Source organism: Apteryx mantelli, chromosome 6 (genome assembly GCF_036417845.1).
Source record: "Apteryx mantelli isolate bAptMan1 chromosome 6, bAptMan1.hap1, whole genome shotgun sequence".
In the NCBI taxonomy this organism is placed as follows: domain Eukaryota; kingdom Metazoa; phylum Chordata; class Aves; order Apterygiformes; family Apterygidae; genus Apteryx; species Apteryx mantelli.
In genome coordinates, this window is record NC_089983.1 from 16323746 (window position 1) to 16344982 (window position 21237).

The following is a 21237-nucleotide window of genomic DNA, read 5'->3' on the forward strand; positions in this document are numbered from 1 at the left end:
AATCACTTATCAAAATATACTGGTATGGATAAAGAAACAGTTTAATTTTAACCTCATTTTTTCTTTCTTACAGTATCATTCAAAGACAGTCTCCCTATTATGCAGAGTGTAAATTAAATCTGTTAACGTATCTACTAGACAAATCAATGGTTTGCTTAGGCTAACTGGAGTTTCATGGTACCATTCAGGCACATGTGTGTACACAGTACTCATGTAGACAACAGCAAGGGAAAACACAAGCGGTGTTTCACTTAGGCCTTATATATTCAGCTTAGACAGTATAGCAAGTCAACTTTACAGTGCAAATCTGAACAAGAACAAACAGGATTAAAAGTTCCAGAGTTCTGTTTTAAAGTGAAACTCTTAAAGCATGAGAAGAAGAGGTTTAAAGTTTTAATGCAGTCCTGAGCACCACATCATTTTCTTCAGTTTCTTAGAGTAAATGTAGTTAGCAACACCAGTTACACCTTTTTGCCTGTCTCAGTCACCATGGCCAATTTAAGTGTGCAGAGTGACCGTACAAACGAACCACACCATGGATGGTCCTACAGCAGACTGTAAGACAACTAAATACACTTTACTACCTCTAAAAATACAGTCCTCCTACCTGCAATACAAACTTCAAAATATATATCAAAATCAAGTAACCTGGTCTATACAAGGCAAATTATAACTAAGCGTATAAACAATAACGAAAGCTACTTTCACTCAAACCACATTTCATGCAATTATCCTGTTGACAATTAAATACAATGATAAACATGAAATAAAAAGAGCTGCTGAAGAGTACAGCTGTTTGTTTAAATACTTCGTAAGCCTAGTCTCTCTATTTTCTCATTGTTTAGATTCCCTTTACATCCAGGTGGTACAGTTGCTTGAGGTGTGCTTGATTTGTTTAAAAACAAACAAAATTAAGGCATGTTCAGTATATTATGAAAAAAGACTTCTTAAAAATAGGTGGACTCCCTTATTCCCAGGTAAGCATAAGACAAAGTGTAGTTTATGGAAACTAGCTTAGTTAATCAATTCTGACCTGTTTAAACAAATAAAAGAGGGCCCCTGGCAACCTCTAAGAGAAAGAACCAGCTAACTTTAAAATGTTTTGAACAGCTAAGCAAAATTAATTTAACATAAGAACACTGCTAGTGCTTTTAGACCCTGCATTCATGTACACTTAGCAGTATGTCTGCTATATTCATCTTTAAAACATTTAATTTTATCATTTTAGACATAACATAATTAAGCAGCACTCATGGAAATTGTCAGTTATTGCAAATCTGCAAACACAACTTGAAATAAACATTTGAAGGGGAACAGAAGTGTGAATCCAACTCTTTTATCTTGAAGAGTGTAATTCAGGTGAATGGATGAAAGCTAAGTGACATAGGTTGAAAACATGATTAACTATTGCGATGAGTCAGGTTCAATTTTTCAAGTATTTTTATGCTTTTGCTAGGAATACAAGCAAAGACTACACTAGTGTGTTATGTAGTGTCATATGAATATTTATTTGAGGTATAATCTGTAAGCAATTGCCATACATATGCACAGGTATAAGCCACCAACTTTTCTGCCACCGTTACTCTTTAGAGAAGTTGTGGACGGCAGAACAGAATTCTGCTCTAATAGGACAGAAACCGTCCCCTTTCTGATGTACACAAACCTCTACTGTTATTAAAAAAAAGTCCAGAAAGTATGTCAGACATATCAAGAATATACGTTCAATAGCATAGCGAAGTTATTCTTTTGGTATTACTAATACTATAGTTCCTATTAGTGTTTAGATATACATATTCAGGAATATGTACATCCAAAAGTAAGTCTTCAAAATAAAAGCACTCTTTTTTAAAAAATAAAACCTAAATTAGGAATAAGCTACATTGCAAAGAGCTTCCTGCAGAATTACATATGGTGATAAACTCTGAACTAAGGCTAATACAGCTGCATTAGGAAATGGCTTGCTGTGAAATCTCTTTTTTTCCCACCCAATCAGACACATCTTCAGGATTGTGATTCAATGATTGTTTAGCAGCAATTTTAGAGAACTGTAAATTCTTTTATTAACAGGCATTATAAACAGATACTACTACTTTTTATTTAAAAACCATGAGTGCCACATTGATGAATATACAGCTCATGAATAACTTAAAGTATTTCCCATATTAAAAGGCAATGCACACAGCATACAAAAGAGTATACTAAACAAAGCTATGAGGATATGTGATTGAAGTGTCTAAAATGATATATACAGTACATAATTAATGTTTTGTATGTGTTCAGTACAGGCTTCTGTGCCACCATTCCCATCATGCCTCACTCTCCCCTGCCACTGAATTTTGCACTTCTTCTTCCAAAATTGGTACTATCAGGTTATCCTTGGACATCAAATTATACTTCATCACAAATTTCGTGAACCGATGACACAAGAAGGTTTCATTCTAGAGATTAAAAAAGGGGATGAAAAAAGCACAATATACACAGAAGGAATATTTTAAATAACTGAGAACATATACTAAAAAACAACTGCTCATATGTAAATTGCCTTGTTAGACTTACAAGTCTTGGAAAGAAGTAGCAATACTTAAATGGTAAAGTCATGTTACTTTACATATGCACTTTTACTGCTTGCTTGTATTTACTGCAATAAGCAAAAAATCCTATTGAAGTTAAAGCATACAGCTAAAGTCACAGCTCAGTTTTACAGCACTTAGACAAGACTTATTCAAATATCAATGTAGTCCTGTTCCACTATCCAAAAGAGAAGTTTAAATTATAATAAAACTATTTCCACAGCTGTTCCAACACTCTAAACTGGATTTACCAAGGGGTTTCCTTTTACTTCCAACTGTACCCCTCATCTTTTCTCTACTGATTTTTATTTTTCAGCCAAAAAAGTTGGAAGTTACTAGAGATGCACAAGATTCCACTACTTTCTCTGTTACTTTGTGGTTTTACAATTATAATGTTATATATATACTTATATATACACACATGTACACACACATACTGTTGTGCAAAATGTATAGAAACAGGAAACACACATAAGCAGTACAAACGACACCAACTGCTGAATACATCCAGGAATCTTTAGAACAAGATGAATTTGGACTGCTTGTATAAAAAATCATAAATCCTGCCCTTTTATTCAAACAAGAGAAACCATAATCAACTGGGCAAAGTAAATAAATACATATAAAAAAAATCTTAAATTTGAAGGCCAAAATAATTTGCAACATGGAATTTCAGTTCTTACAAAACTGCAATTTATGATAATCAATACTTCACTTGGATGCAGATATTGTGGTAATATTAAAAGAAAATACATAATGCATTCAGTTGAGAAATAAAAAGTAAACTTACTTCATATTCATCAAATATCTGCCGGTGATGAAAATAAGCATGTGAAAATATTCTGTAAATCCTTCGACACACTGATCCTAGTTTGGCTACAGAGGATTCCTTTATGCTTACCCTGTAAGTATCAGAAGAAAAGTTACAAAACATTCAGTTTTATAGATCTACTGAAACGACTACTGAAATACATACTGACTTGAATTTAAATTCTGGTTATTAAGCTATACTATGTAATTACACACAAAATTTAGATTTAAGTGTTGCAGGTATCTGTGTCTGCAATTGCTTAAAATAATAAAAATAATAAATAGTTTTTAAATGATAAAAATGTTGGTGCATCCTGCACATTTAAAAATTGTATTCTGACTACAAAAAGGCTTTGCCTGTAGTCTAGAAACATCATCAGTTACTCTGGTAACGGCTGGATTTCTGGTTCCCAGCACTGAGGGGCAAAGGGAAAAAGACTTCCAATTGTACCTCCTTGCCAAGGCAGGATTCCCAGAGAAGCACAATTTTGACATTTCCAGTTATGTTTCCATGGTCTGACATGTTGGCTACCCATTGAATGCACTCCGTCTCTGTCTTCTGTGGTCGCTAGCGCCCCACGTTAGATCAACACTGGCTTCTGGAGGCTTTTCAGTGGAGTAATGTTTAAGTCCTTTGAGTCACCCCCTCTCTCTAAAGGCTTTCCTGTTATTTAGACTGGCACTTCACCAGTGGAAACCCCCTAGTAACACTGATATTAGAAAAACAAACAAACAAAACCCTGTTTCCACCTAAAAAACACCCTTGTCTGCTCCAGTAAATGGCAAACTAATTGAACAGGCAGGAATTCTTCCTAGGCTTAAAAATGAAAAGAGCTGTAGAAACAGTGACGCATACTGCAGGATTTCTGGTATTTTTAGTAGGATTCTATGAAAAATGTGTTATGCATTTCTCTGTGTTTTGTACGTGTTCAGGTGACACCAATTCCCCTCTCTTCCCTCTCTCCCCCCAAAAAAGTATTTTTTACCTGCTGGGGAAATATTTATTGCTATTCAGAAGACATGCAGCTCCATCAAGTGTGTGTCTAGTGTAGTCTATAGCAGGACACTACAAAAGTAGAGAGAGAGTGAACACACATGAGTGCACACATGACATCATTATCATAGACCTTGTTTAAAGCAAAACACTTTGAATTATGTTTCCTGATACACAAAGACCGCAAATAAGAATCCTTTAAACTTCCCTAGCCATTTTTATTCCCAGAAGTTTCACATAGCTTCCCTGAAGGTCTGACTACATTTCCCCATAAGTGAGCCATTTCTCTCCTCTGTTTTAAGCCATGTCAGTTATTTCAGAAAAAAATGTTATTATGGAAATGTGATCATGCACACAAGTAGTGAATTTTATGCATCTCCTTAGTAAAGCCACATATTAAGAATACTGTACTGGAAGTACACTGGAAAAAAAGGACAATCATTACCTTACGGTTCATTTGTTTTCCACATAGTCAAGCTGCCAGACTGTTTCTTTTATAGCCCAAATTAACACCCTATCGAAAAAATTACTTAAAAAATTCCTGCAGCTAAATACATCAATGTTTTTTACCTTGACAAAGAAAAATGAAAACATTAATGTGGCTAAGTATATAATAAACCAACCCCTGGCTCTGAAACCAGGTACACGGAAAAAGAAGAAAGTAAAGATGAACTGTGACAGGCAGAGAGAGCAGGAACATCCATATATTTTGTCATTCCTCAGTTTAAAGAAGACTTAACAGTTGTACATTTTCAGCAGCAGTCTCTCAAGGTTGCATAATGCACTATCTGACCATTAGTTGATAGCCACTACCAAAATGCAAAACAGCAGATTAATGATACGTGTTTAGGGATAACCAGTATTACCTCCTCTTCTCTCTGAATGGGAACAATGCATAGGTAGAATGTGGTCAATCTATTTGCTTATAGCTCTAAGATGTAAAGCCCCTGACCAGAAGGAAGAAAAGCAGCCTCAAGGTTTCCAATATACCTAAGTAAAATAGATACATTGCATGCCAATATATTTGGGGGAAGCAGGGTTAAAGTAGGGATTGGGAAGGCAGCTGACCTTCAGAACTAAATGAAGGCATCTTAGCAAATCCTTTAAGAAAAAGGTTACAGGACAAAAAGAAGTTTAAGAAGGACTGATACCTTATTCTGGAAGGTGACGTACAAAGATATGATAGACTGCACTAGCACCATAACCAGTAGCAACAGAGAAAGCCCTTCTGAAGGCAAGAAAAATGAGGTATTGAGTAGTTCGAATAAGAGATCTGAGCAAAGTTTCAGGTCATTGGGCACTCAGGTAAACTGTTGTTGCCATGCTGATAACCCACTTGAGAAAAGTATTTTTATGAGTCCACTACCTTTTAGGACTAACCTCCCTAAGAATGTGCACGTGCAGTCACTTCCAGAGTGAGGCTTATGTGCCCAGGCTAAGGATCAAGGCCAAATTGTTGAAGTGGACAGCCTATTCTCAGCATGTTTGCCTTCTTTCAGTTAAGCAAAGACCTTTTTCCATTGAGTTTCAGGTTGTCTCAGCACAAATTAAGAGAGGAAAAAGGGGGATGTGCAAAGTCTCTTTGATACTGCTGTAAAAAGCAGCTCCTTCCTACCTCATCCCCCTCTTCTGTAAACCAACTACAGAATGGGAAAGAAGGAAGCCTTAAGTGATATTCTCAATCCACATAAGCTCTCAGTTAGACCAAGAGGCCATTCATAATGTTGTCCCCATAAAATATCAAGCTGCAAAAGAAAGTCCTTTCACTCATGAGGTCAGTTTTACAAAATACATCCATACCTCTTTGGGAGTTTTATGAGCTGCGCAAAGAAAAATCCATTGTTCAGTTGCTGTCATCTGAGTACATGTGTCTGGGTGACATTCACTCTGTTAAAACAATTGTTCAGTTAAGAAAAAACGCCCCAAAGCAAAAATGAGCTGATCTTTTCAAATCACTTTCTTGCTCCCTTCCCCCACCAAAAAAGAATATTTGTCAGAAGTCTTCTAAAACTCTAAAAAACTCTTTTCTGAAAGCACTACTTAAGTCTATGTGTATAAGTTCTGAACAAGAAAGATGTGTAAACTGATACTACATCTTACAATACATGAACAGTCCCTTCTCTGATACCAATATAAAAATATCAAGAAAAGAATTACCTGAAGCTTGACAGCTAGTCCATTGAGCTCAAGACAGAATTGTCTAAAAAAAAAAAAATTTGAGCACAGCAGCATCAAAATCGAGCAATTTGTTTCCCCACTGGAAACACTCAATACAAAACAAGATTACACATTCTAATCTTCTTCACAGATCTCTAACATTTTTAAAAATTACTTTTGTAAAGAGGAAAAAATACATCAGAATAAGAAAAAAAATCCTATTTAAAGGATACCATCAAAATAATTTCACTTGATGTGACACTTGAAAGACATAGATGCAATATACTAGGAATTAACATGATATAAAGACTATAAGTTGACAGAAACAGAAGTCACACCAGTGTATTTTTTTTTATTCAGAAAAACAACTAGATTTTCTTATCTGACAGTGGAAGCTGAGCTTGACCAATAATTTAGTGGGACTGTATAATATATAAACTTCCTTAAGGAAGAAATCATTTTTTTAATAAGTAGGGATTAAAAATATTAAAAAACACTTCAAGAAAATTAATTTGTTAAAAATGGAATCCTACAATCATTCTATCCTTTTAAAATATCTCTCTCCCACATCAGTTAAGTGGCTGAAGTCCCACCACCAAATCATCAACAGATTGGGTCTTCTAGAAATACTGTTCTTTAACCAAGGTGAAACAGATGAAATGCAATGAAGATAACAGGAAAATGCTGCTGACTTTCATTAGAATGTACCTGAAAGTGCATTCTTTAACTTAGACAACTCACCCCCTCCATCCTCCAAGGAAAATCTGAATACATTTTCTAAAAGTGACAAATACTTAGTGAGAAGTCTGTGAATCTAGGATGATTTTCAGTGGGTGAAAAGGACAGAGGGAGTTTTTAAAACGTACTTCTTTTGCAATTTTATAAACATTTTTGTTTCTCTTTTGAGAAGTCCCAGTATTTATTGGAACTATTCTAGACCAGAGGAGAGAAAAACACAACAGGATGCAAATTCAGGATGTATAAATCTAGGAGCAGGTTAAAACTATTCTTTATCGAATATACTTTCAAGAATAAATTAAAAGACAAGCTCCTAAGAGGAATGATGAGGACACAAGAATGGTAAAGTAATGGCAGGAAAATAAGGATTAAAACAGAAATGTAGGGGTGAATTAACAGGCTATAAACCTACACTAAACCTGGAAAATTCTTTCAGGCACAGACTACCTAGACTGGACATATTTATTATACTGCATAAAACAAACAGAGAAGGACAAAATGTTCCGAGTTTCCTTACAATTAGAAAAAGAACTGTAAGGCATAGCTACTATAGCTTTCCCAGCTAAAAGCTATTTTCTTGCAAGTTCCAGAGAAATCATCAGGGACCATCCAGAGGGAGGGAACTAACATTCCCAGGTAGCAGAGGTAAGGAACTGATGAAATTAAGAGAAAGTGCTATGGAAATTAGTGGCTGCATTTTCATGTCCAAAACATGCTAGTACAATTTTTGAAGTACAAATATTTTCTTAAAAAAAACAAGAACACTAGATCAGAGGGCATCATAAACCTTTAAAAAAGCTAGAGACTTCAGAAAATAATTAATACAAAATTCTAAAATATTTAGTACTGAAAATATTGAATTCTGTTTAAGTTACTTTTAATCTGTCATATTCAAAAAGATTCACTACCACTATCAAGTAACAAAACTTTGAATCAGTAAACTATGTTGACAGAAGATGAATTTTTACCTTAAATGTTCATACTTCCATACACCTTCATCCTGGCCTTCAGGAGGTTCAAGGATCTTATCAATATTGGAACAGTCTGCCCTTATGTTTTGCTGGATATACTAAGAGGAGATGGGGGGGAAAAAAACATTTTCTAGATGTTGTAATTATGGTAAGACAATATATTTAGGACACTACATCTTTGAGAATTACTCTCCCAAAGATGAAAAAAGTAATTTTTCTTTACTTCAGAGGAGTGATTAATGGACTTAAAAAAGAGGGAGAGCAAGAAAACTCGTGTAAAGAAAAGTGGATCCGAAAAATGCCTTTCCTGAATTAGAAGAGATAAAAGAACAGGTAAGTTTTATACCTTTTTGGTAATATCCTTCTCAAAACAAAACAGAAAAGTCAGACAATCCCATTTTCTTAAATCTGATTTGTTGAAACCAGACATGGGAATTCCAGTTATTTCTGCATATAAAATTAACAATTATGTATTTTTATTTATTTATCTATGTAGGGCGTTTACAAAATTCACTCTTGTGCAGCTATACTGCAAGAAGGAAAATAACATGCCCCGTTTCCTATATCTTACCAAAATACAAAACTCAGGAGACCATTCTTATAAACAACATTTCTTATAAATAAGAATACCTGCTGAACAGCTAGTGTACTATCCATTTCTTCAAAGGATTCATCAGGCCAATTGTAAAAATCCTGTTAAAAAAAAGTTTAAACCAATTTAACATAGAGAAAGCAGGGAAGAGCAAGCACACCCCTTAGAATAAGCTTAAAAGTGCAGGAGAAGATGCAGACGTAGTTCATACAATTCCAGGAAACTACATCTTAACAGAAGCAGCACACAAACTTGGCAATAACAGGGTAAAATGGAACTTACACTCCTAATGTCATAGCGCTATCTTGAAATGAAAGTTAAAGTTCTATTTGACTTGGCATACTATAAGCATCACCATTCCCAGGCATCTTCCTATAACACCTATGTAACCTGCATTTTTTAAATGAAGTATTTGCATACAATGCCCATTTTACAACACATGTAAGAACGGGGAAGACAAAAGGTTTGTAGAGAGTGGCATTATACAAATGGTATTAAACTAAAAATCCCACTATATTCCAGTAATACACCACTGAAGACATCTTTTCTAAACTGAGATAAAATAATGGAACGCTGGCCTAACTTGGTACTATGCTCTTTGGTATGGTCAGTATCCTGCTCAACTGGATGGTCATCAGCTCTGCTAACCCACACTGTTTAGTATAGTTAATGATAAAAACCTCATCAAGTTTCACCTCAAAGCCAGCTATACTTCAATATTCTACCACAATTCACATACGGCGAAAATAGTATAATCCCAGACATGTGCATTTGCTTACCTTGCATTTTACACATCTAAAATTTAGTGCTACTCCCTCTTATTGTCCAGAAACATTGTCCATCAGCGATCCCAGTAGACACAATGAATGATTCAATAAAAATCTTCCAACTCTAAAGCCTAGCCATCTGTTCTTGAAAGAATACACTCATCTTTATAGAAAGGTGTGAATATCCAGTGTTTAAATATCATTAAGTAATTGTACTTACATACTGAAGAGCTGTACTACAGTATCTTGAATAGACACAAAAAGTAGTATTTCATGAAGATATAAAAAATTCCTCAACCTACATGAACTTTATAACATATTCATAACTTTATCAACTCCAGTTTTATGTCCAACTTATTCTATTTTGCAGAATACCCCAAATTTATCAAGCAGAAGTCATACACTGTTCCACTTCCTTCATAAATTAAATACGTATAGAACAAACTGATTTACAAGGTAGTATTGCCTCTGTACAGCGTGACAAAAATTAGCAGGAGAAAAGACTTATTATGATGGCATTTTCCTACAACATTGTGTCATATGCTGCTCTGTTTCTGATCAGGATCTCTCCCCACAAAAGCAAAATAAGTAAATCTTGTATAAAAGTCTCACAGATGACTTCATATCAGAAACAATCTGCAAAGTGTATCTTACACATCTGAAATGTACCATTACAAGATGACCTTGAAAACCCAGGCATAAAGTGATTCCACTTTGATTAAGAGAAGCAATTTGAAAATGGTCCAGATTCACTTTTGTGAAAAGCGCGGGTTACGTAAGAGAAGGGTGACTTATATCTCCAGAAGAACAGGCCAAGTTTTATCTTGCAGAAGATGATACAGAGCTTCTAACCAAAGCCTATGTCTATGATCACACAGGGATCTCACAGAAGCTCATTATGCATTTTGTATTTTAATACTGAGAATAGTAAATGCATTTGTATGTATTAGAAAACCCTGTGCGTTAAGAAAGCCTAAGACCTAGAAGAGAGCACTTTGCCTTGGTTAATAACAGATCATTTGCGCACGTACTCTGCAATATTACCAACATTGCAGGAATTCTGAACGCGCAGCAGATGACAGTAATCACGCTATAGGATATGGCTGTATCCCAGAAGCAAACTGGAAGCGACACGATTGCCAGTCCGGAATCGGAGCCCTGGAAACCCCGGACAAGCGAGACGTTTGCCCCGCCGCGAAACCGAGGGGGCACGGTGCCGCCCTGGCCCCGAAACGCTTTCTTCGGGCCCGGGGGAAGAGCGGCGCGGGGCAAGGCCGGGCAGGTTAACGCCGCTGCGGCGCCGGCGGCCCGGCCCGAGGCCCGCGCCGCGCTCCCGGCTCTCGCCGCGGCGGCAGCGGGAACAAAGCGCTCCTGCGGCGCGGGGCCGCGGCCTCCCCTCCACAGGCCCCGCGCGGATCCGCCCGCCGACGGCGCGCGGGCAGGCGCTGGGCCCGACAGGCCCGGCCCGGCCCGCGGCGCCGCCCCGACGGCCAGTCGGGCCGCGCGCCTCCCGCCTCGGCGCTGCCGCGGCCCCGGCCCCGGCCCCGCGCGCGAGGCGGGCGCGGGCGGCGGCGCCTCACCTGGGCCTTGGTGCCCGGCCTGTTCCGCCTCAGCACTGCAGTCCCCTCCGCCATGACCATAGTGACAGCGGCGCCAGGACCCGGATGCGGCAGCGCCGGGCGGGGCGGCGGGCGAGGGGGAGGAACGGCCGTTGCGGCTGCGGCGGCCGCCGGCGGGGCGGGGGGCGGAGCCGCAACGGGCGGACAACGGCTGCCGCGCGCGGCGGGCAACGGCCGCTGGGCGGGGGCGCGAGCCTCGCGAGAGCAGCGGGGCGGCCCCTCCCCCGGCCGGCGGCCCGAGCGGGCAGCAGCGGCTGCGCCTTTCTCTCTCTTCCTCCCTGCTTCCCTCCATCCCGGCCGCCGGGGAGCCGCGCCTCGTCCCCGGGGGTCTCCCGTGGGCGAGGGGAGCGGGCCGGCCTGGGCTGTCCCGCCCTGTGGCGGGTCCCTGCCGGGCCGCAGCAGGCGCAGCGCCCGCGCGGGAGCGGCCTCGCCGCCGGCCCTTACGGCGTTTAGCAAGCCCGGCGTTAGATGTGCGGGGAAGAAGGCGCAAGAAGGCTCTGTTAGCTTGTAGAGGGCTGAGCGTAGCTGCCTGTTATGAGCAGGCAGACGTCTTGAAAGACTGAGCGGCCCGCGTTGCTTCTGCAGGATAAGGGAGAAGGAGCGTTAGTGTGAAGCGGCTGTGTTTGTGAAGAGCAGGTAGGAAGGAGCGCAGGAGGCCTGGGCGGTGTGCGCGGCGCCTGGTTGGGAGCAAGAGTAGCGGAGCTGCGGGGTAGAGACTAAGATGCCTCCCCGATGAAGTCAATATATACGTGGTTTCAGCTGTAGGATGTTTCCTGAAAAATGGAGACCACTGGTACCTGTCCCTGTCCTTAGTTCCACTGCATTACAGAGTGAACGCTCTGGGCTTTTTTTCCACTCAGCAAACTTGTTCTAAATAACATGCATTTCACCATCTTAATTCCTTTTCCTTCTGCCCTGTGAGAGTGATAGTATGTGAAACTTTTCTGGGTTGAAAACATTGAAAATCTCTAATTGTGATTTCCCATCACAAAGCAAAGTGCGTTTTGAGCGCTTGCTTTGCTTGGGCAACGCCATGAGAAGGACCTGCGGGAATCCTGGCATGGTCTGGAGGCCACGTGACAGCTGAAAGCTGGGTGATGTGCAGCTGATGAGATGGGGCATGGTGTTACCTCCTGCCTGGATGCACGCACCCAGCTAACCAGGGAGTTCATATTGACAGGAATGGCCCTTCCACTCTTGTTACACAGTAATGCAGAGGTGGTATTCTTAACTTCAGGCATGTGAATTCAGTTTGCTTTGGTTACTGTTTTACTCCCAAACTGTAGGTCAGCATCTCTGCACAAGAGATGTTAGTTGAGTCACATGGTTAAACTCAGCATTTCTGAAAAGCGTGTGTAAGAAACCATGAAAAGGTTAATAACACTAGGAGACATTGGTGCATTAGGATGAAGGATATAAATGTCATACTACCTCATTAGATCAGCTGTAATGCAGCATTAATTTCTGAAAAGATTGATGCTATAATTAGCCAGTCACAAAACAAAAGCACTGCTAGCTGGTTAAGGCCCCTACAATTCAGCATTGGGGGTTTGGGTTTTTTTTTTCTGTCAACATTTTCAAGGTTTAGCTGATATCTAAAGCACAGAAAAATGGGGGAGTTGACATTTCCATTTGTCCCTGACTTTTAATTCATGGACACTGGGGCTTCAAAAATGCAAATAAATCTGGCTAAGAAAAAACATGTCAGTGAGGAATATACATGTTAGTTCAATCTGGAACTGACTCATGGTTTTGCAGAAAAGAAATCTGCAGTATTTCTTAATCAAGGTGTTAAAGTCTGTAGGTCTCTCCTATTGCCCTTATTACTGGAAGCTGCTCATTATTTTCGCTTTATATTTTTTTAGATTGCAAGTTGTTTGTAACAAAAATAGATCAAGAATAATTTCTTTTTTTTTTTTTTTTTAACTTGGCCCTCATTGTTCATGAAGGAAAAGTGGAATATTTGCCCAAGTCGTTATTGTATATTTCTGTGCAGTTAGGAACCTTGTCTTCTTTTCCTTTTACTAGTATGTGAAAGTTTAATCCTCTTCTTGTCATGGCGGGGTAACATAGGCAGGACAATAAAGGTTTTCTGAAAAGAGTATAGCTGCTTCTATTGGAAGCTTTTCTGCAATGGTAAGAAAAAGAATTAGGAAAAGTTGATGCAGTCCACTTTGTTTCCTTAAGAATCAGACAGCCTGAGGAAAGGCTGGGAAGAATTGCATCGCCCCAGAGAAGCACTTAGGGCAGGTCTGTATAACATTTTTGCCCCAAATTAAAGCTTTGAAATAGTCTAGAAAACTGTGGAAGAAAGAATTCTAAACTCCTACAGGAATGAACAGCCAAGAAGGAACATCTGTGATTGACACTGCCCTCCCTTATGAAAGCCAGAGGATGTAGAAGTTGGCAGGCAGCCACGGACTAAAACAGTAATGGCAGATGGATCACCTTGGCTGTGTAGTAGTTATCTTGTCCTTGCTTATAGTGATAGCCTTACAGTGCAAGAATAAAATGTTCTCTATGTCTATTGATTCATCAGACACTTAAGCATGTCCTCCATTTGATTAGGCCTAGGAGTGCATTTTCTTTTACATCCTCAAGTTTCTTATTCCCCAAAAGTTCTCATGAAAATGTGACTTCTTGTCAGTTATGTAAAGGCTAGTAGATACAACCATGTGAAATATTTTAATAAATAAGCCTGATTTCAAGGTGCTGAAAATCTCCAAGGCCCGAAAATGCAGGCTAAAGGTAGGATTGGGGGGGGGGGGGGGACGGGAGGGAGAGACGAAACTGTGGCATGTGAGTTTGGCAACACTGCAGTGCCAGTTCAGTGCAGTCCTGCTGGGGAACGGGTTAGTAGAGCAGTGCAGCCTTGGTTGAGGAGTGAAAAGAGCACTTACAGATGAAGTAGTGCAAGTAATAAGTAGGATATGTGCTACCGCTGTTCCTTTGGGTCTCCTGGCCTCAATGCACCCCTACAGATCAGTGTCTCCTGATGCAGAAACCTCATGAGATTATCTGCAGTGAACAGGGATCCTACATAAATTGTCTCTCTAAAGGATGTTATTAAAAGAAATTTTGAAGTGTTAGGCCTAAACATTTACCTGTTTAGAGTTGCTTCATGCTGCATCTCTTTCTCATTGAAAGGCTATTTGGTTTCCATAACCTAAGTAGGCTGTAAATATGTTAAATACCTTCCCATCTTCAGCAGCCCAATATGTGACTACACCAAAAGAGGTGTATCCTCCTTATCATGGACAATAAAGTCATGCTTGTTTCTCAGTAAGTTTGTATTTCATTGCACAGTAAGTTGTCTTTTAAGATTCCTGTAGTGGGATAATCTTAAATTTCAAATGTAAGGTGCATCACTGGGATTATTAATGTAAAACTGCCATAGGGCAGAGTTCAAGGTTTAGGCTTTTTATACTAAAACCCAATTTTGCATTTATTTAGAATCTTCCTGTTGGTATGCAATCTAATTCAGTAAGAGTTTAACTACTTGAACACTACAAGTTTTGCCCAGTTTGCCTATAGCTCCAGAATAGGGGGTAGCCAACTGAAAGGCAACACACTACAAAACTGGGAGCGGGGAAAGGCAAAAGACATCACAGCCAAGATTATCAAATTAACTCTTCTAATGGAACTGCTAGGTGATAAGTGGCATCTGTGTATGTAAAAGTGGCTCCAGCCTACCTCTACGCTGAAGTTTATCTTAGGGAGGTACCCTAAACCACCATGCCAGAAAATATATCATTTTACAGAATATGTCAAAGCTGAAATCCTCCACATTGCAAATACTGAAGTTTTAAAAAATCTTTGTCATTACCATCCTTACTGTTTTCTTCTGAAGAAAACAGTAAGACTTACAGTTTATCTAGTGATGTTGATTTCATAATAGCTTGAGCATAATGAGAGCACTACCCTTTGAATACTAGTGTTAAAGTTTCAGTAGCAACACTCATGCTGATTAATTTCAGGTAAGAAAGACTACATCAAACCATTTTATTTAAGGTAGTGGTATATTCCCAGACTGCACTAGATCAGCTATATGCATACCAACTGAGGGTATCTTTAGGAACATTCTCTATAAAGTGCATATTTTGCAGTCATATTTGAATAACCCTGGATCATTTTTTAAGGCAAGATAGGGTTGACAGGGTGGTTAAAAAATACGCAAAGTTGATTGCTTCAGCATTACTTGAGTAAAAATTAAGTTAGGCCCATACAATGTTTCACCATTTAAGAATGCTGTAGTTAAGGATAAAGTATAATTAATTTGTCAAATACTATATGTAGGGAAGGATCAGCCCTCTACTAGCTCCTGAAAAAGCTGGAGAGATCTGGCCTGGGGTAAAGCAGATTTCTTTAATTACTACATTAAGGTTAACAAAAGCTTTAGTTCTGCCTGATTAATATCTACTGGAAGAAAGTTATTTGTTATGTATTAGCAAAATTTAGTTAGAGACACGCAAGGGAAGCATTAGAAGTCTGATCTGCTGGATCTGTAAACTGGACAATTCTGTTCTAGTACTGGTATCATTAGCATCAAGCTCCACACTGACTGCTGTGTGGCAGGCTAGTTAGGGTAGGGCATGTGCAGTAGCAGTTACATTATCGTGGTGGTTTGTGTGCATTAATCTTCCAGTGTACCAAACACCTTGTAATCAACTAATAGCTACTGTAAAAAGGAGACAAGTCAAAGTCATCTGTCACTTGAGTTCAACATTAAACAGAGCTAGATTAGAGTCCTCTTCATCACTGCAGCAACTATGCTATAACCATTTTAAATGGATCTCCCACCTTCATATAAACTAGGTGAAAATGTCATACTACAGCAGAACTGTATTTTTCAGAGATTAATTCAAGACACTACACAATTGAGACTCAGTTTCACTAAGTAGTAACAGAAACTGAAACAGAAGCAGAATAGTTTTAGAAGTTTATTGTACAGGCCTTTACAATCTCAGTAAAAGAAATAAGGATATAAAAATGATGTTGCCTGGAATAATTAAGGCTGATTGGTGGTCATCTGAATTTCACTGTTCAGTGGAACTCAAACAAGAGCAACTGATTTTTGACTGTACATATTTTTATTTGTTCCATCATTACAGTGAGATCACAAGTTATTTCAGAGACTCAATGCCTGTTTATTACAAAATAAAGGACATTATTTACATGATGAACAAAAAGATTTCAGCATTTTAGTGGAATGGATGACTGATACTGCAAGAAGTTTAGTCCAGGTATTTTCCAAGAATGTCACCATCTCTAAACAAGTAGTAGTCCTGCAAATAAAGAAACACATTAGTATCTATCAGATCAATTATTTCGCACATACTCTGTTTCCTAAGGTCAGGGCTACCACAGTCATGAAGCACAAAATTAGAAGTGAGATAACCAAGACTTGCTCTATTCGTTGACCTCTCAGAAAAATTTTTCCTTTGTAAGATACTTTTTGGGAAGATACCAGATTACTGTTTTTAGTAACAGGAACAGCAAAACAGTTAGAAGGCATTCTGTAAACATTCCCCTGTCAAAAATAAGTATACCCCCAATAGTTTCAAAGCACTTTAGGGTTTTTTTGTTCCATATGCCAACCATATAGTTAAATTCTTTCACCCAAAGATCAGGCCAGACATTTCTTCGGTTAGTTTCTTTAAGCAGGGGTGGAAATAGCAAGTAGTACAGATACCAGAAGCTAGCTTGATTCAGCTGCTCCCACTTGAATACCAACAGTTGCATTTTTTGAATGTTGCCAATCCCATGAAAAAATTACAATATTTATCACTGACAGTGTGACCTTCTGGGAACCAGCTTAGTTTCCATTCAGAGTTGGGAAACCTACCTTATCGTCTAGTACAATCTTAGTACCACCATATTCTGGTAGCAAAACTTTTTCACCAACTTTTACGCTTACTGGCTGAATCTCACCATTCTGAAAGAAAGAAAAAAAAATTTTTTTTTTTTAAGTAAACATGTTGATTAAATGGCAAAAATTCCTTCAAACTGTAATGATTCTTCCCCATATAAAACATTCAAGAAATCACAATAACTCTACATTTTAGTTATGCAATGAGAACTAGAATACACAAGTTAACTAGGAACAGGAGTACCCCAGTCAATTCTCAAGCATTAGAATCCTGCAATATTCAGACAGTAAAACTGCAGTGGATTTTCTGAATGTAAAACACTTCCATTAGTTTGAGTGTAAACACAACTGTGAACTCTTCACTTGGCATTTTGAGGAGGATTTGACTTTAAGAAAAAACAAACAAACAGAAGTCTGAAAAATTAAGTGACAGACTATGGAATCCCCCTCTAAAACAATCAGAAAAGTCTGTTTCCCTATTCTGTAACCAGGGCTAATTTCTTGAAGTGACAGTTAAGAGGGCCCTCCTATCTTTGTTACTTTGATTAACTTGATGTTGCTGGCAAATCTATACATTGTTTGGAAATATCTGGTAAAGTCTTAGTGTACACTTAATTATGTTTTTGTATTATAAATTAAATATTAGCTTGTTGGTCAATTATTAACACCATTTCACAATACAAAGCTTTGCCATATCATGCTTTTTTGTCTCAGTATCTATGGAGGGACTCAAAGAAAGTCTGGGTCAACATGCACAAGTTAAATTTTAAACACATTTTGCACGACTACTACTAAATCAATACTTTTTTTGGTGGGAAAAAAAACTTCTAATGCTGAAGCCCACAGCCATGGACAGATTAAAACTGTGAAATGAAGTCAGGAGTGTCCTTTTTGTGATCCTAGACTTTTTTAAACAGGCAAAATTCAAGAAAACTGACTTAACACTTATTTTTAATTCCTGGGTGGGTTTTTTTTGGTCCAGTAAGCCTAATCCATATGGGCAATGATATTTTGCACAGCATAAGACATTGAATGCCACATTCTGGGATTCCACCCTGCTCACAAATTACAGGAATTCAGGCATGTGATCAGCAGCATTTTAAGAAAGAGGGCTGCCAATCCCATAAGGTTTTACCTGAAAGGTGATCAAACAAGACATCCCAGAAAAAACATAGTTTAAGTACTTAAAACTGAAAAAGCCTCCCACTGCTTAATGCTGCTTGTAAATATCAATAAAATTCATTTTTTAAAAAGCAATTATTTTACATTTTACAAATAAGAGGAAAACTGGAAATCAAGGTCAGTACCAATGGGGGAAGGGGGGACACTTGAGATTCCTACCTCCTCTCCAAGTCTGCACTTTAACCTTCACTCATCATCCTCATTTGTTTTTGTGAGATATCACTAAATTTATACAGCAACCAATACTTTTATGATAAATTTCCAACTACCACCACACCATTACTAATTCTACCTAAAGTTAAATGTATTTACCTTTCCTTTGGCTCCTGATCCAACTGCCACTACCGTTGCTTGTAGCACTTTCCCTTGAGCTTTCTCTGGAATCATGATGCCTCCTTTGGTTACAGTCTCAGCTGCACATCGTTCAACCAGAACACGATCAAAGAGGGGAAGAAATTTCCTAAATGCCTTTCCTGCCTGTGAAAATAATTGTATATTGTAACTGGAGGATCACTGCAACAAAACTGCCATTAAAAAGTTGAAAACCCCAAAGTGATTTCTCTTCTGAGAGAAGTCAAGAATTTAAGATGCTAAGCATTTGTTTTTAGTAGTGGCAAGTATATGCAACCTTTAACTGCACCAGAAATTGTTACAGAAACAAGCAAAGCTGAATTACAGGTGTTCTGCATCTCAAGCCTGGAAGCAATTCTCTCTTGAGCAGAATTAACAGGCACACACTGGGCAATCCAATTTGTTCAGCAGAACAAAAATGTACTCTAGTTAAGGTAATAAACCACCACCAGATGGAGCTGCCTTCTCATTTGCCTGGAAAGCTCCACTGGCTTTTAAGCTACTTGATCATAAACCGTTAATGCTACTATAGTTTAGTTAGCATCACTACTGATGGTTATACGAAATGTATTTATCAAGTCACAACCAGATTTAATGAAGATTAAGGATCTCTTGGGCCAGTTGCATTTTTATCCGCTGTACTGGAGTGTTTAATAGTAAAGAAGCAAAAACCTAGCAGGTACCACATCAAGTCAGTTTCAGATGCTTTCAAGGCTTAGTACTTCACAAAACCATATACAGCTTCTGAAGTTTGAAGTCTGAAGGGAGATTGCAGTTATTCATGCTGAGTTCTAAAAACAGACTGCAACTTTGTAAAAAAAGTGAAGGTTTCTGTAAGTCAATAAGACGCTAGGCACATTTCTACCTTGACTGCTTTTCCTTCATGTAGGAAACCAGTCAATAGCTATCTCTGCTTAAGAGTTAAAATTTTTTGCTACTACCTACTGCTACTGGCTGCATTTCAGAAACAGTAGCCCAATTCCCACCTACTAAATGCAAGTGCAGAATCTCAACAACAGGGGTCAGGGATAAGAAACATGCTCTGGTGTATGTGGAAAGATCTGGAGACTTGCCAAGTCACATGGGGACAGTGCGCTACTAAACAGGTATCCAGAGCCCACTCAGAGAACACCCATAGAAACAACTAGAAACAAGGTTCTAGCATCCAAGGTCCCCTTCACTGTGACCCATCAACATACACTCTCATGCTTTAAAAATCAGGAATATCTCAAAAGTTACAGGGACAACACACAAAAATGCCAGTAAATGAAAAGTGTTGTCCCCGTCCCCCTCAAAAACTGTTGTTGCTACTATAGTGTAGAAAAACCCACAGATGGAAAAGGCTGCATCCCTTTCCTCTGCAAAGGTAATAGCTCTGGACTTCATTTATTCTTCGAGTGACCTGTGTTTAACTGAAATAAGCAACCAGACTTATGAACATGGACATTTTATACTGAACTTTAAGAAATGTTACTTCCCTACACCAGTAGAAACACGAGGGAAAAAAAATGCAGTTTCAGAACAAGGACACCCCTGTCCTTGCATAGTTGTTCTTCACAGTAAGATCAACCTATAAAAGCTTGCTAAATAGAGAGACCAAGCAGTCAAGAATATAAGAGGATTTGGGGGTCTTTTTTCGCGCGCAAGCTCTCTGGAGCCAAACCGCAGCCCCGGCTGCGCTGCCCAACGCACCTCGCGCTGCCTCGCTAGCACGGTCGCTGCCGCCCGAGCAGCGCACTCGGCCCCGGTTTCTGACGGGGCCCAAGGGAACCGCCGCGGAGGCCTCCGCGCGCGCGGCCCAGCGGGTCCGTCAAGGGCTGCGTGACCTTGCCCCGCTCCCAGCGGCCTCCCGAAACGCCCCCGGGGCCTGCGGCGCCTTGGCGCGGCCGCGTGGCGCAGCGGCCCGGCCCAGCGCCCCCCTCCCCCATCCTCCCCGCGGCGCGGCCCGCCAGCCCCCCCCCCTTCGTGGCGCAGCGCGGCGCAGCACGGCACGGCCCGCCAACCGCCCCCCCGCGCGGCCCGTCCGGCAGCCTCACGGGCACCTCGGAGCCGCCCCGCGGCGACGTCTCCGGCACCGGCCCGGGGAGCTGCCCGCAGCGCAGCGGGGGGCCGCGCCAGGGCAGCGAGCGAGCCCTGCAGGCCCCCGCGCGGCGCAGAGCCGCCCCACCGCCCCCGGTCAGCAGCAGCACCGCGGGCCCCGCCCGGCCCGGCGGCGGGCACTCACCATGGCGGCCGCCGCGCTCCCCGCCACCGAGTGACCCGGGCCTGCGCCGCGCACACGTGAAAAAGGTCACCGCCTGCGCATGCGCGCGCCCCCACCCCCGCGCGGCCCGCCCCGGGGCGGGGCCCTTCTGCCCGCCCTGGCCCGGGTGAGCCGTAATTCCGCCGCTTATTTTTCCCCGCCGGGGCTGCGGCCCGCTGGTGAAGGCGGTTGCCGTCCCAGTCGCACCGCAGCCCGCGCCGCAGGGGCCCCAGTTGGCCCCCGCGCCCCGCACCAGCCCGGAAGTGAGATCACGTCACCTTTGACCTGCGGCGAGCATGAGCGTTCCAGAAGGTTCTGGAACTGGCGGGCCCCGGAACCTGAGTGGCGCATGCGGCGGCCCCAGGGTGCATGCGC

The 21237-nt window shown here is 40.6% G+C and overlaps 2 protein-coding genes across 3 annotated transcripts; both read right to left on the minus strand.

Annotated features, from left to right (window-relative positions):
• Positions 1-20: 20 nt before the first annotated feature.
• On the minus strand, positions 21-11350 carry MOB4 (MOB family member 4, phocein). 2 transcript variants are annotated; one of them, XM_067298899.1, is made up of 8 exons: positions 11180-11350; positions 8871-8933; positions 8238-8338; positions 6532-6574; positions 6175-6261; positions 4367-4446; positions 3361-3472; positions 21-2438 (listed from the first exon to the last, which is right to left on the minus strand). In XM_067298899.1, exons 1-8 carry the CDS (start codon positions 11237-11239, stop codon positions 2307-2309), a joined length of 678 nt encoding a protein of 225 aa, XP_067155000.1. In that variant the 5' UTR covers positions 11240-11350; the 3' UTR covers positions 21-2306. The 2 variants fall into 2 exon arrangements, with proteins under 2 accessions (XP_067155000.1, XP_013807622.1); XM_013952168.2 differs by lacking the exon at positions 11180-11350 and adding an exon at positions 10631-10818.
• Positions 11351-16145: 4795 nt separating this feature from the next.
• Positions 16146-21043, minus strand: HSPE1 (heat shock protein family E (Hsp10) member 1). The gene is made up of 4 exons (XM_067298900.1): positions 20845-21043; positions 18582-18746; positions 17064-17153; positions 16146-16503 (listed from the first exon to the last, which is right to left on the minus strand). The coding sequence occupies exons 1-4, from the start codon at positions 20845-20847 to the stop codon at positions 16453-16455; spliced, it is 309 nt and encodes a 102-aa protein (XP_067155001.1). The 5' UTR covers positions 20848-21043; the 3' UTR covers positions 16146-16452.
• Positions 21044-21237: the final 194 nt, after the last annotated feature.